Source organism: Glycine soja, chromosome 5, assembly GCF_004193775.1.
Source record: "Glycine soja cultivar W05 chromosome 5, ASM419377v2, whole genome shotgun sequence".
In the NCBI taxonomy this organism is placed as follows: Eukaryota; Viridiplantae; Streptophyta; class Magnoliopsida; order Fabales; family Fabaceae; genus Glycine; species Glycine soja.
This window is the reverse complement of record NC_041006.1, coordinates 36,892,388-36,907,725: the sequence shown is the minus strand read 5'-3', so window position 1 is coordinate 36,907,725 and position 15,338 is coordinate 36,892,388. Positions and strand designations below refer to the sequence as shown.

The window sequence follows — 15,338 nt, the reverse complement described above, 5'->3', positions numbered from 1 at the left end:
GATTATTCATCCACAAGTGGTTGGGTATTCCTCCTTGGAGGAGGTGCTATCTCTTGGGCATCCAAGAAACAGACCTGCATTACAAATTCAACAATGGAATCTGAATTTGTAGCTTTAGCAGCAGCTGGTAAAGAAGCTGAGTGGCTAAGAAATCTAATCTATGAGATTCCATTGTGGCCCAAACCTATACCTCCCATGTCTATCAGGTGTGATAGTCAGGCAACTTTGGCTAAGGCATATAGTCAAGTGTATAATGGGAAGTCTAGACACTTGGGTGTTAGACACAACATGGTTCGGGAGTTAATCATGCATGGTGTGATATCAGTGGAGTTTGTGAGAACTCAGTATAATTTGGCCGATCATTTAACCAAAGGGTTAAGTAGAGATCTCGTAAAAAGGTCGGCTGTGGGATTAGGATTAAAGTCCATCTGAAATCTCTTATGTTAAGATACCCAATTCCCATCTAATATGACATTAGGTGCTGAATTCAATGTGGAAAGCTTAACATGTAGAGATTGGAACACATCATCGAAAGTATCCCAAAAGGAATGTGTTCGGTTCTGTAAGTTAAGGAGGTTGAAGTATAACTTCTCAATGGTTCTTTTGAAAAATTGCATTTACAGGTGCAAGAAAGAAAAGGACTACCTATATAAGCATGAAGTTTAGCCGCTTCAAGAAGCTGGGACTTGGCTTTGATATGCTTATGAAGGATAGGGACACAGGCTAGTAAAACTAGTGTCGAGCAAGAGTAATGTTATAAACTATTGTGCAGATTATCTTCATGTATTCATTATGAATAGAAAGGGTTCAATCCTTAGTGACACCCTGATATTCGAATATTTGAAACGTGTAATTTGCTAAGATGAAATTCAATCGTCACGATATTTCATCTATGCAGTAGTTTGTGGTATGTTATGACTTTGGTGATTTGATCGGTAATTACACTAAAATGGGGGAGGTTTGTTGGACATTTTAGTGTAATTGATCTCTTTATTATGTTAAAATAAGAGTGCACACTTGTTTTAATGTAATAACGAGATGTTCGGTTTAGGCAAAGGTTGGAAGTTATATGGAAGTTACTAAAACTTCCATCAACGGTTGGAAGTTACATGGAAGTTACTAAAACTTCCATTAACGGCAATTTTTAAAAATAAATAACTTCCATCAACCGCCAAAAACCACCTGTTCTTTGATTATAAATAATCATCCTGGTTCAGAAAGCATAACATGTGAAAAACTCACAAGACCAAAACAAAATTCTTGAATTATAATCTTCTGATTTTATCCGATTGAACAATTTTGGTTGAACCCCGAAATTTGATTCAATCTGAAAGTGTTTATACACGACTTCAGATTTATCCAGGATTATCTCGATTTTCAAAATTAACCAACACTCCATAGCTCATGCGTAGAGAAGATAAAACAATGAATATGTATGCTCACTGTTTCACTTAAGATTTCTAAATTTGGTAGTGCCTGATTGTTTTAACTCTTATACAGTACTTTATATTTTTTATACATAAAACAATTGCTGCCAATTTTGTTTGTTTCATTACAAAGACACGCAATCTTCAGGTTGTCAAGGGCTATATGACATTCTTGAAGATTAATAACGAGTATACAAGGCCTTATCATCTATCCACGCAGGCTTCTTTGCATTGTAATAGAAAAATGCAATCATCTGAACCAGCTCATCCGCAGTTCGGAGTTCTGCAAAGGTACAAAGTAACAGTGCATCATTATAAAAGAAGAGCCTAGACAAAGAGAATGTGCATTTCTTTGTACCAACCAAACAAAAACTCTGGTATACATAAAAAAAGTGAAGAGAAAGATCAATGATCTCACCTTTCTCCCTGTACACGACCCTGTGACCCCTTAAAAATAAAATTTGAGGACATTCTCTAACTTTCAGGGCATAAGCCAAATCTCTCTCAATATTGATATCTATCTTAACCGCCTATAAATAGGAAATTCAATATGTTACACGGTATTCTAAAATAGTATCACTTGTAACATTTGTATAGTGATAATTAAATAACAGAAAATATAATTCTATAAATCTAACAAGTGGTTAATCAGAAGGAAGATTTGCATTGATGGAAAGCAACATCATTCTTTTCAGTTTAGGCATGTTTAAATAGATGAAAGTGCAGTTTTATCACATGAAATAGAAAAATGATCATACCCGGGGAGGCAACCGATCTTTAGCTCTCCAATATACCTTTATTGCTTTCTCTAGCTCTTTCAAAATTTTCCAGTTATCAGATGCCCTGTGGAATAACAAAATCAAACACCAAACTAAAGGCTAAAATTAGCTATAAATAACTAACATTATTTGAAATCGCTACCAACGTATCATTCATTATATATGGGGATGTGGCATTTTCATATATTCAATTTTTACAAACAAAAAGAAACATTTAATTAAAATTGTTACAGAATTTCTTTTCTAAATACTATTTTTTTTATGCACTTCCACACTCATGTGCATTATCACGTGCCTCTGAATAAACAACAATTATTTTCTGTGAAGAAATGACAGCTTAAAAGAAGTAGGTATAGCAAACCATTGCCAGCAGAAAGCCTTTCAAAAAATTGAATTTTGTGTATAGAAGAAGAAACTTCATTAGAGACGAGAATCAAAATTATAAACTAAAAATGGATACATCCAATTTCTCACTTCTGAAAGAAAGTTCAGTTTTACTTCCATAATTTCAATCGAGGAAAAAGAAAATCAAATCACATGTGAAAACTGTTTTCTTGGGCCCCAATTCAAATGCATGTGGAGAAAAAGTATCCAAAGTTAACCAACAAGCAAGTTGTCCCACCCCATGTTTCCAAATGCTGTCTTTGATAAGGGAAGTATAGGTGCTGAGCTTTATTAGGTTTATCAGTACTCATAAAGAAGTTAAAAAAGGAAGCTTCTAAAAAAGATGAAGAACATAACTTAAGAAGTTTGATTCATTTCTCCCATGTCCATTTTATTTTCTTCTCTTAAGAGTGCTTGTAGAGAAGTTTTTACCATCTCATTCAGTTTTACCATTTGTTCCATCCCACTCTTGCCTTAAGTATTACCAACAATTCTAGTCTCTTTAGCTCCAGCAAATCCATGCCCAAAAATCATTTCAAGTAAAACCCAAAACAGTAGAAATTACCTGTTATAGCGTTCAAAGACAAGGACAATTAAAGGGCTGGGATGGAAAGCAAAACTCTCCCACTCCAAACAGTTGATCTCTTGCACCCAGTTGTCATCAATCTCCCCTTCCCAGTCAATTTCATACCCATCTTCTCCCACCACATTCTTGATTGGATGCTGCTCAAAATACTCGGAAGCTCTTATCCCCCACCCAACATCTGCATCCAAAGGCCAGCTTTTACTCTCTTCCTCAATCACCATCTTATTTCTTATGCCTTCACCACCATCTTCCTCTTCATCATCATTGTCATCGTCCTTATCACCACTTTCAGATTTAGAACTGTCATCATCCCTCTCCTTCATTATGTTCTCATGATTCTCCAAAGCATCCTTGTTTTGTTCCCGAATTGCAGCAAACGTGCGCTCGAGCGAACCGCGTACAAAATCTTCCACTGCCACGGCTTCACTTCTGCGACCACGCCTCGGCTTCCTGGGAATCGTAGTGGGGAATGTCTCTGCTGAACTTTTATCACCATTGCTGGATACCACATCTTTAGATTGGCCACTTCTGCTTCTTGCCTTAGGCCTTGCTCTTTGGTTCGAACTAGCTTCAGGTTCCGGAGGTTCAGGATCGGGTTTTGAATGAGACTTACTAGAAACAGAGCATGATATGGACTTTACAATGCGGTGGCTAGATACAGGGGAATAATGAGAAAAGCTGTGAGCACATTCCAACATAGGATTTTGAATGTTAAGTGATGACAATGGATGCAAACTAGCATCACAAAAAGGTGAGAAGGGTCTAGGTAAGAAAGTGGTTTGGAGAAACAACATTTTCATAACTTCACAACGTTGTCAACGGAAATTCATCTATTTATCTTGAATGAGGAGTCTCTCTCTCTGTTCAGCAGTGTCACACAGGAGAAGAGTGTCAGAATCATTATCGAGAAAAGAAACAGAAAAGTCAGGAAAAGATTTTAAGTTAAAAGAAATGGAAACTAATGGTTGGATTATTTTATCAAACAGCTGGTGCTCAAGAGTCAAAACACACGGGATAACCAAAAGTTTAACAAAATGAACCCTTACTTTCTTAGTTTTGGGGTTCCGAGCGTGAAAATGATTCAACTGAAGTTCCGAAATAGTGAGCGCTATCCTCTGAAACGAATTAAGTAGGTGTGTGTATGTGTGTAGTTGCCTTTCTTCTCCTCGTCACTCTGTCACAGTGTCACTTCTGGTAACTACGCTACTCAGCTTAGTCTATTACGAGTCGCCACTTCATGTTGGCTGATGCTAGGTGAAAAGACTGAAATATTCCTGATCCGTAAGCCTTTTAAGTTGATTCATAAAAGGTTTACGGATCAACTTGATCCGTATGTTTAATATCAACATACGGATCAATTTGATTTGTATCAACTGTACGGATCAACTTGATTCATACGACTTACGAATCATCCACACTCAGTACAAATACGAAGAAAGCGCAGAAACAGTTTTGATATTTTTTAAAAATACTGGGTGTACCTAGCAGTTTTTTTTGTCATGGGCTGCCAAGTGGACTGTACTATTCGCAGCTCTCATTGCTTTTTAAACCCCCAATAGTTTGTATCTCTCTTATTGTGTAGTTGAGTGTCCATATACAACCAAAACAAATTTCTGTTGTGTAATACTTTTTTTGCACCCTCTACTACACTATAATAGTACACTAAAACTTCATCTTTAACTTGGTAGATATTTTTTAGTCACGAATAACCTCTGATGTCTTTTTCTATTTTAATTACCTAGCTTGTCTTTAGTACGGCGTCATTAATTTTTGCGTAATTTTGTAATATTGATTTGAGATTACTTAAATTAGAAACATGTGATATGACATCTCAAATTTTTACTTCTGAATCTCTTTCCTCTGTTTCTTGCTAAAAAGTTGATGCACATAATCTTTTTACTTTAAGTCAAGGGAAAAACTTTTGCTTCCAATGTCCATCTTTGGAGCTCAAGTTTAGAGTTAACCTCTTTCTTCAATTCCTCAATAAAAAATATATCATCTTTTTAAAAGCATGCATTAAAAAAATGCATTTTAAAAAATGTTTAAGCAATTAATAATTTAACCTAACTAAAAATATTGAATAATGATAAAATCATGTATCTATGAAAAAAAAATGTCTTCATTTAAAAAAAAAGACTTTATTTTATTATATAAAGGTGAATTGCGTATAGAGCATTGAATGATTGTAATTCTACAACCAGATATACTTATTTTTTGCTACATGTACTTAAAAATATTTATATTATTACATCTCTTATATTTTCACCCACCACAGGTAGCACTTCTTTTCTTAGCTTTTGCCTTTGATTACACACCAAGGACTTCAACTAATAAATAGTCTATGCTATATTACAGTGAAAATCTGCATACCAATTCCAAGGACTATCTATCATGTTCATCCCTCAAACCAAATAATCCTTCACTTATTTTTCCACATGAAGATGCTGAATGTTGGTGTCTGCTATGCGCTGGTCTTTTGAGAATTAATGGTGTCACTAAAGTCTGCTCTGAACTGATAGCTGGAGCTTCATTTGATCCCTCATTACTCTCCTCAGTATTTTGTTGGAAGATGTTCGAGGAAAGTCTGGCACAATTTTAACAAGGCTTACCTGTTATGTAATGAAAAGAGTTTGTGAATGCTAAATCAGTGAACTGTATTGTATCATCCCAAGTCATGTCAGTTTTCACAAATTAATAAACCACAATCAATTCAATATTGTTTAAAACCAACTAAGAGTCAGACCTTAAACAAAGGGTTAAGGTTGCTTTGAATAGCTTTAGTGAATTTCATCTTTAGAGTTTCTGCACTTGAATTGTATCCTTCCTTTAAAACTACAAATATAACCAGTTGTTCTGGGCCTCTATTTGCAATTGCAACACCAACTGCAGCTGTCTCCAGAATGCATTCATCCGCTCCATCACAGACACGCTCAATTTCTACTGAACTTGTCTGCATATCAGAATCAGAAATTTCGAAGTTAAAAGTTAAAACAACAGCGAGTCCAGGAATGGCAAAATAAGAGCAACAATCATGTAAGTTTTAGAATTTCTGATATATCTATGATCAGTTAGAGTATTACTTACTAAGTTGTACTTGTAGATCATGGACATGAAAGCTATGATAGAATTCTTACACCATATGTGTAAGAATGGACATGATTTTAAGAATTTCTGAAGAATCCATTATCAGTTAGAGTATCTTCCATTCTTACCAAGTTTATGCAGACCATGGACATGAAAGACATAGTATTCTCACACTATTAAGTCTAACAAACAGACCTATCCTTCAAAAGCTTCATCCCCCATCCTGGGCCCATCATTTCACATTACTTCGCCCATAGTAATTCCCCCTTCTAGTTCTACACTGACTGGGGTGATTAGTTAAATTTTCTTTTCTTAACAGAAAGTTATTACAGTTGTTTTCAGTGTTTCTAATTGTTGCCAAGCTGGAATGGATTGTATCACATAGTCAAGTGTGGCAGAGTTGGTTATGGTTTATCTTTTTATGTTTCTTTTTTTCTTGTAATTTCTGTTGCATCCTTTACTAATGGAAAGTTGATCAGATATTGTGAATCAAGGAATGAAAAATTCTCTTTTTTATTTTTTTCTACACTCTTCCATTTTTTCTTTGGTCATCAGAACTATATTCTTCTACTGCTTCCCTCGTTGATAGCTTTGATTACTATCAGAATCTTTGAAATTCCTGATTAGCTTCTAATTCAGTTGTTTCCATGTAATAATGATACCTTTATTCCACCAAGATTCATGGTGTCATCAGCCCTCCCTTGCACAACAATATATCCATCAACTGTTCTTTTTATTATATCTCCGTGCCTCCTAAGAATCTGTTAATAAATTTACAATGATAGACAATTAGACATGACAAATTATAACCATAATAATAGAATGAGTAGTTAAAATTACAAATTTAGTTTATTCTATTATAACCACAAAGAAGGGATTATTTAAAAAAATTTAATGGAGGTCATATGGATTTACAGTATTTTGGACATCAAAAGCTTGCATGCGTATTGGCGGCATTTGATAACCAACTATAAAACAGCCAAAGTTCAGAATGAAAGATGTTTCTATATTTTCACCCTAATTAGTTTTAATTTTCAGTGTGTAATTTGTTAATTGTGCGTGAAGACAAGTGCTTATGAAACAGGGCCATCAAAAAAAACCTCTAGCATATAAGTAATCACAACATACTTCCAGATCAGAGGAGAAATGGTATCCTTCACACATAAAATAATTAATATTTGAAGATAGTTGTATCTAAGTGTGAAAATCATTCTAAGCGTATTAATTGAAGTTCTACCTTCTCCTTATAAATGGGCATTCCCTTAAAGTAAACCTTCTCATGATCAGCATTAAGCAATCTGTCAGATGCTCCCAGAGAGAGAGGAAATAAGCCCACTTCCCCAACACAAGCAACATCATCTGGCTGTCATATTAGTCAAAGAGATCAAATAAATTAGAAAACCTAAATTATAATTTATCTTAGCCCGTAGATAGATTTGCAATCATGAAGATAAGATGGTGAAATTTATTGGATAGTTATTAGTTTGGACGTCTGCTAGTGAAACTGCAAACAACTCTATTGGGAAGAGTATGAAATTTGAAAAGAATTGAAGAGAGAAGAATAGACAGATCCACACTGCAAACAACGAAATTGCACCCAGATCTGGGTATGATGTAATGTTGTCACAAGTGGCAGCATAAGTAAATAAAAATTATGACCAAAGAACTCAAACTATCCAGAAAATTTTCTTACATAAGGAACTCCATTTTCGTCTAAAATGACAAAACCAGTTGTCATTGATGCTGTGCTAAATGCTCCAAAAGCTTGAGGCTGCAAGGGACTTCCTGCAATGTAGCTAGATGCAAGCTCAGTGCCTCCACACAATTCAACAATTGGACTGTAATAAGCTTTTGAAGAAAGCCATAGATCATCATCAACATTTGATGTTTCTCCAGAGGAACAAAATGTTCTGCATATAACCATAGTTCAGTTCATTTTTCTTAGTAGCAACTTGATTATTTACACTACTGAGAGATATTACTTTATCTTTGTCCAATCCAAGCCCTCCATGCATTGTGTACTCTTCCAAGCTTTTACTAAGCTTGGAACTGTTCCCAAAATGGTGACACCTGCATCCTGAACAATTGTAGTTCAATAAGGTTGCGCTTTGGTGCAAAGTATCATACTCTTGATGCAGAATACAATACAACATCAACCATTGCAATTATGATGTCACTAATTACTAATCAGCATTTACATTAAGGCGTGTGGTCCCAACTTTTTAGGTGATTAAAATACAGAAAAGATGTAAAAAAAAAACATTATATAAGATTTTGGGGAATTTACCTGAACAAATTTTCCAAAATCACGACCTTGAGGAGACCCATGGTACAAAGCCAGAGTTGCACCAGTTAGAAAGCAATGATACAATACTGTTGGTCCAATCACCCATCCTAAATTTGTAGGCCAGCAATACACATCTCCAGGTTTAATATCAATGGCAGCCCATCCATCAGCAGCACTTCGTATTGGTGCAAGTTGAGTCCAAGGAATAGCTTTTGGATCCCCTGATGAAAGTCAAAATATAACCAGAAAATCAGTACAATGGTAGTTTCTATCTGATACATTCTAAGGGAGGACCTTTACCTGTGGTTCCAGAAGAGAATAGTATATTAGTGACAGAATCAACTGATTGATAGCTTGGAGAGTAATGATCAGACCTGCCAAGAGTTAAACGTTAAGATGAGAGAAAGCACTAGAAAAAAATGCAATTTCTCTTTCTCTTTCTTTTTCTGTCTCCTTTTTTCTCTCTTCCATTTCTGGGATCTTTAGAAGTGATTATTTTAGTCACCAAAAATGACCATTTGTTTATATTATGATATTGTTTAATGATTACATTGCAGTATGAATTACCTGGGATTCTGAGTCTGATTGGCAGAAGAGAGAAAACCTTTCCATGATAAGTCTTGTTCTCGTAATTGTACTCCTACATCTTCACCCATCACAGGGAGCACAATAACTTTACATGTAGCCGCCTCAATGACTCGACTGCAAGGAGAAACATGGTCTATGTGCTTAAAGAACAGCCATAAATCTATTTAACAAACATACAAACATGAGCAATACCAAGGTTGACACATTTCATCTTTACGAGGCTTGAACAGGAAAGCAATCTGAGAGGGGCATTTAAGTAGTATAAGTTGGGGAATCAGTATATATTGAAGTGAACTAAGTAAAGGGAGAGCTGGCTTCTACCTTTGGTGCATCTCGCTCCACAGTAAATTAATTTTGTTTCCATTAAAGAGGTCTGTTTAGGTATAATTTAGAGATTATAACTAGCACCAGGAACAATAATCAACATATCAGAAAGCATGTATGTAAGATATTGAACTAATTCATGTTTATTATTACAAGTACTCATACAAGAAATGAGACATTGCAAGTAGAATAATTAAATTCAAGCAGGATTTGGGAGATGTGATAGGAAGGGGTTAGATGGAATACTACAAACATCAGCATGAAGAAGAGTAAAGTATTTATGAGATAGAATTTTGAGTTAGCATCTGAATAGTTAATGTGCAAAAGACTTATTATTATTATGATTGGGAAATTGGATTTAACATGATTTTTCTATGTATAACAGAAAAATAAATTCATTGATGAAACCAGTCATTTGTGACACTACTTTTCTCACATACACAAAAAAATAAGTGAAGCAAAATTGAGAAAAAGGAAACAGGGTTCCAGAAAAACATGTCCTGAAATACAACATAGCTTTGATGATTTAACATCATTTACTTTCAGATTAACTCTTATATTCTAACACCAAGATATTTCTGATACAAAATAAATAGAATCTCAGTAGTCCCAAGACTTCATTTTTCCATCATTTGGACCATGGCATTGAATTTGAAATCAGAAACATTACGTAAAAACATAGTATTGAAACATTAATCAAAGGATGCATCAACAGATGAATATGAAATAACCTAACTACAATGAAGGTTAAGTTTCCAATTGTTTCAAAAGTTAAGCATAACAGGAAATAAGCTTGATGTGTGCATTACACTTAGCATTCCAACCATAATCTGAACAGATAAATTAGATACAGGCAGCAGAACAGTACCCTTGGCTAATTTAAAATACAATCTTAATATTTAGAAGTTAAACTGCTGAAAATGTAGCTATGGGTGTAATGATAACAATTGTTTACCTGTACAAAGGGAATTTCCTGCCACCTCTTGCTATGAAATCCTGAAAACAAAATAAAGTTGAGTAAAATACAACATTCTTAATTTGTTACTAAAATAATTGGAGATTCATAGAAATTAAGTCTAATAATGCACAAAACCGGGAATTAAACCAGAGATTACAGAAACGGAACATTACAATAACTAGGCTAGCACTTCAAGGGACTAGCCTCCTCCCAAGTCCCACTCTTCCCTGCTTTTAACAGATTTCACATATTCCTCAATGCTCACTATTCCTCTCCCCTCTGCCAGTTGTCTAGCAGTTACAACTTACAAAATTTTCCCCTATGCATATTCTGTTTTCCCTCACTTCACTTGCTCATGTGATCATTAATCCACTAAGGCCCTACCCGTCCCTTTATATTTCTCCTCATTCGCATAGGCTGTAGTAATAGGTATTTATCAGAAATTGATTGTATAAATGCTTGTATCTAATCTAATGCTATAAATTTGAAGCTTCTAACATATGCAATTTGTAAACCATTAATCTGTTTGGTGTACGAATTCATAGGGAACTTCAGCAATTTATTTTCCAAGAACAGCTTTTTCTGTCTGTCTCTTTTTTTAAATAAAAAAGTATATGTAATACTTGCCAAATATCAGTAACACAATGAAAATTTCAAAAGGAGTTTTTAACAACACAAGATGCATGCTTCTAAAGATAATATTTGTGTTCAGTTCCAGGCATTTAAATTTGAAACCTTCAAGAAATGCCTAATATATAAGCATAAGCTTCCAAGGGAACTCAAAAGGACAGTATTTATTCTCCAACATATAAAGATTTAGTAGCGTTAGCATTGCTTCAAGCATACTAAATAGTATTATTTGCACAAATTGATAAGTAAGAAAGAACAGAGACATTCCAAATATTGAATGGTTCCATTTCAATCAATGGTAGCTTGCTTTACAACTGAAACATCACCTGTGTGAAAATACCCTTTGCTTTGGAAACACGGAGGCGAGTTGCAATTTCTTTTGGTGCAAAGCTATCCGCTATTGAGACCACAGCACATCCTGCTAGGACAATGGCTAAATAGATTATTACGGCATTGGCTGTCATTTGCATGTCAATTGCAATTGCATCTCCCCTTGAGAATGTGGCATCTATTGCTTTGGCTACCAACCTGGAAATAATATGGCAACAACAGGAAGAAAAGAAAAAAAAATTCATCATATAAAGTAAGACACAAGTAGGAAAAGGGCCGAAACAAAGAATATCAAAATGATATACATTAACACAAATTGTCCTGATCAACAGTACAAAACTCAATGCAATGATGCAATTGAAAAATAGCTCTTCAAAAGATTTAAATAACCGGCTTAGCACAAGTTACAATTTAAAGAAAAAATCAAGAGATCAGACTACCAATAATTAAGTAGCATAACTTTGGTCGAAAAGGAAGAGAGTGAATTGAAAAGCTTACATCACTTGGTGGCGGAGTTGTTTGAGCGTGATATGATTAACCTCGGAATCATCGAAACCTTCATCTCTCCAAACGATGGCTAAAGTGTCATCTGTTTTGTGGGGGTGTGAACTGGGTTGCAAACAGCAATCAGCAATGTTGAGGACAGAACCGGGGAGCCAAGTCCCTCCATGTTTAGAAGGGTCAGAAGTATCTAAAATGCACTTGGGAGGTTCAACAAAGGAAACTGAAAGTTCCTTGAGAACAAGGGACCAGTAAAGCTGCACAAACAAATGACACATGCTGAAAACACAAGAATAGAATGAAAGAAGGGAATTAGAGGTGGGAGGGTAGTTGGCTTACCTGAGGGTGTTGAACAGAAAACTTGTGAAATAGAGGATAACTAGTAATAGGGTCTTTGTAGGAAGGTCCTAAAAGCTCAGGTCCATGTTTTTCCATGAGACGGCCTAGGTTGGAGCGTTTGGATTGATCTCTGAAACATGAATGAGTGCACATGACATCATATATATGATATGGTAGAAAGAAAGGAAAAAGAAGAACAGAGGTGATAAGCAGAGTAGGAGAGAGACATACAGAGAAGGGAAGCAATAGAGTGGGAGGGAAGAATGTTGAGAGTGATAAACAGAGTAGTAGAGAAGCTGATGCAAGGAGTGTGGATAGGATGGTTTGAGCAGTCTCCGAGTCACAATTTGGCGCCATATGTGTGAAGGAGACTGAAACTCAGAAAGGATATCCCTCAAAGCATGGTACAATTCATTGCCTTCTTCCACTCTTAGGCCTCCTGCATTCACCAACTCCTCCACTCCCAACTCCCCCACGCTCTTTCCCATCTCTCGATCTCTGATCTTTCCAACTTGCAGAAGGGTTGTTGAGTACTTGAGTTTGAGGTCACCCAAGTTGAAAATGCAGTGCCTTTACATCACCTAACACTTCCAGGTAGGTAGGTGACAATGTGCTGCCAACCAAAGAAGGAGAAATTATTACTATATATGATTTAGATTTTAGATATGTTCTTTAGTGGTACTAATATTAAAAAAAAAAAAATGGGGTGGTCCACAGTCCGCACTATCTATAACAATTTCCAAGCTTCGATGTGATGTGCCTGAGTTGAAAATTGAAATTGAGCACCTGGTCCTTTTATTACACCTACCACAATTCTTACTTCTGGATATAGTTATGTTAGGCATAAAACATTTAATATATTTGTTTTGATCAGTCTAAGAAGAAGAAAAAGAAGAAGAAGATTGAGGCATGGTTGTGCGAAGGGTTTTGGAGTGGGAAGTGGTGAGAATCCTGGAGAGATGCAGCAGCCTGAATCAGGCGAAAGAAGTCCACGCCCAAATCTACATAAAGAACCTCCAGCAATCTTCCTACGTACTCACCAAGCTCCTCCGCCTCGTCACCGCCCTCCCCCACGTCCCCCTCCACTCCTACCCTCGCCTTCTCTTCTCACAGCTCCACACCCCAAACCCCTTCGCCTGGACCGCTCTCATTCGCGCCTACGCTCTCCGAGGACCCCTCTCCCAAGCCCTGAGCTTCTACTCCTCCATGCGGAAACGACGCGTCAGTCCCATCTCGTTTACCTTCTCCGCTCTCTTTTCCGCTTGCGCCGCCGTTCGCCACTCCGCTTTGGGGGCGCAGCTTCACGCTCAGACACTCTTGCTTGGTGGCTTCTCCTCTGATTTGTACGTCAACAATGCCGTTATCGACATGTACGTCAAATGCGGGTCTTTGCGTTGTGCGCGCATGGTGTTCGATGAAATGCCTGAACGGGATGTCATTTCTTGGACCGGGCTGATTGTTGCTTACACGAGGATCGGTGATATGAGGGCCGCACGGGACTTATTTGACGGGTTGCCGGTTAAGGATATGGTGACTTGGACTGCCATGGTTACCGGTTATGCGCAGAACGCCATGCCGATGGATGCATTGGAGGTTTTCCGGCGGTTGCGAGATGAGGGTGTGGAGATTGATGAGGTTACCTTGGTTGGTGTCATATCTGCTTGTGCTCAATTGGGTGCGTCTAAGTATGCTAACTGGATAAGGGACATTGCTGAGAGTTCTGGATTTGGGGTAGGAGATAATGTCCTTGTGGGGTCGGCTTTGATAGACATGTACTCAAAATGTGGTAATGTGGAGGAGGCATATGATGTCTTTAAAGGAATGAGTGAAAGAAATGTGTTTTCTTACAGTTCCATGATTGTGGGGTTTGCTATACATGGCCGAGCTCGTGCGGCTATTAAGTTGTTTTATGACATGTTGGAGACCGGGGTAAAACCAAACCATGTTACTTTTGTAGGGGTGCTTACGGCATGTAGTCATGCAGGCTTGGTAGACCAAGGGCAGCAGCTCTTTGCCTCCATGGAAAAGTGTTATGGTGTTGCTCCAACTGCAGAGCTTTATGCTTGCATGACGGATCTTCTTAGCCGCGCTGGATACTTGGAAAAGGCACTTCAGCTTGTTGAGACAATGCCTATGGAGTCCGATGGAGCTGTGTGGGGAGCACTTCTTGGAGCATCACACGTCCATGGGAACCCTGACGTTGCTGAAATTGCTTCTAAGCGTTTATTTGAGCTTGAACCTGATAACATAGGGAATTATTTGTTGCTTTCTAACACTTATGCATCAGCTGGAAGATGGGATGATGTGTCTAAGGTCAGGAAATTGCTGAGAGAGAAAAATTTGAAAAAAATTCCAGGGTGGAGCTGGGTTGAAGCAAAAAATGGTATGATTCACAAGTTCGTTGCTGGTGATGTGACTCATCCAAAAATTAATGAGATAAAGAAGGAGTTAAATGATCTTTTAGAACGGCTGAAAGGTATTGGATACCAGCCAAACCTAAGTTCGCTGCCATACGGTATTAATGATAGAGAGAAGAGGCTTTTACTAATGGCTCATAGTGAAAAACTAGCTTTGGCATTTGGATTGCGGAGTACTGATGTTGGTTCCACTATAAAGATTATGAAGAACCTTAGGATATGTGAGGATTGTCATATTGTAATGTGTGGAGCGTCAAAAGTTACAGGAAGAAAAATTGTTGTGAGGGATAACACGAGATTCCACCACTTTCTTAATGGTGCTTGTTCTTGCAGTAATTTTTGGTGACCGAGGCTATATAGCCATATGCGGGTGAAAAGTTGACATATTGATGTTGGAAGAAAAAATTTGAAGTGAGAGGGCCCTTTTCCATTTCTGATGAATTAGAGGCTTGTAAAGAACTTTTTTGTTGAAATTTTAGATCAACTGCATACTTGTTCATCTTACAGGGTTGTTCAATTTATTATTGAAGAGTGTTAAAAATGGATAGGGAAGACAAGTGATGCCAGCTACCACACTAATTTGTGCCCTCGGCAAAGCAAATGTTTGTATAGATACATGATCAATGTATCTATACAAGTTTATATTGGGGAATGAGAGAAACCGTACTGCATTGATTATGGACCTTTATTGTGCCATCCTGAAA

At 37.0% G+C, this 15,338-nt stretch overlaps 3 protein-coding genes across 3 annotated transcripts; 1 reads left to right on the top strand and 2 right to left on the bottom strand.

Annotated features, from left to right (window-relative positions):
* Positions 1-1,409: 1,409 nt before the first annotated feature.
* LOC114412930 (thioredoxin-like fold domain-containing protein MRL7, chloroplastic) lies at positions 1,410-4,541 on the bottom strand. Its single transcript, XM_028377042.1, has 5 exons — positions 4,223-4,541; positions 3,156-4,036; positions 2,186-2,270; positions 1,846-1,957; positions 1,410-1,710 (listed from the first exon to the last, which is right to left on the bottom strand). Exons 2-5 carry the CDS (start codon positions 3,974-3,976, stop codon positions 1,607-1,609), a joined length of 1,122 nt encoding a protein of 373 aa, XP_028232843.1. The 5' UTR covers positions 3,977-4,036; positions 4,223-4,541; the 3' UTR covers positions 1,410-1,606.
* A 761-nt stretch (positions 4,542-5,302) lies between these two features.
* On the bottom strand, positions 5,303-12,728 carry LOC114412927 (probable acyl-activating enzyme 18, peroxisomal). Its single transcript, XM_028377040.1, has 14 exons — positions 12,449-12,728; positions 12,218-12,347; positions 11,876-12,135; positions 11,374-11,575; positions 10,415-10,455; positions 9,115-9,249; positions 8,848-8,921; positions 8,548-8,768; positions 8,243-8,337; positions 7,954-8,170; positions 7,498-7,623; positions 6,923-7,021; positions 5,920-6,126; positions 5,303-5,785 (listed from the first exon to the last, which is right to left on the bottom strand). The coding sequence occupies exons 1-14, from the start codon at positions 12,703-12,705 to the stop codon at positions 5,672-5,674; spliced, it is 2,178 nt and encodes a 725-aa protein (XP_028232841.1). The 5' UTR covers positions 12,706-12,728; the 3' UTR covers positions 5,303-5,671.
* Positions 12,729-13,092: 364 nt separating this feature from the next.
* Positions 13,093-15,075, top strand: LOC114412928 (pentatricopeptide repeat-containing protein At5g44230). The gene has a single exon (XM_028377041.1). It carries the CDS (start codon positions 13,127-13,129, stop codon positions 14,978-14,980), a length of 1,854 nt encoding a protein of 617 aa, XP_028232842.1. The 5' UTR covers positions 13,093-13,126; the 3' UTR covers positions 14,981-15,075.
* Positions 15,076-15,338: the final 263 nt, after the last annotated feature.

Bases quoted from the DNA above. Each gene is read 5' to 3' on its own strand.
- LOC114412930 (XM_028377042.1), bottom strand. From the start codon at position 3,976: ATGAAAATGTTGTTTCTCCAAACCACTTTCTTACCTAGACCCTTCTCA. The intron at 1,958-2,185 runs GTATGATCATTT...TCCTATTTATAG, and splicing joins AAGATCGGTTGCCTCCCCGG to GCGGTTAAGATAGATATCAA. The intron at 1,711-1,845 runs GTGAGATCATTG...GTACCTTTGCAG, and splicing joins GGTCGTGTACAGGGAGAAAG to AACTCCGAACTGCGGATGAG.
- LOC114412928 (XM_028377041.1), top strand. From the start codon at position 13,127: ATGGTTGTGCGAAGGGTTTTGGAGTGGGAAGTGGTGAGAATCCTGGAG.
- LOC114412927 (XM_028377040.1), bottom strand. From the start codon at position 12,705: ATGGGAAAGAGCGTGGGGGAGTTGGGAGTGGAGGAGTTGGTGAATGCA. The intron at 11,576-11,875 runs GTAAGCTTTTCA...TATTATTTCCAG, and splicing joins CAACTCCGCCACCAAGTGAT to GTTGGTAGCCAAAGCAATAG. The intron at 8,922-9,114 runs GTAATTCATACT...AACTCTTGGCAG, and splicing joins AATCAGACTCAGAATCCCAG to GTCTGATCATTACTCTCCAA.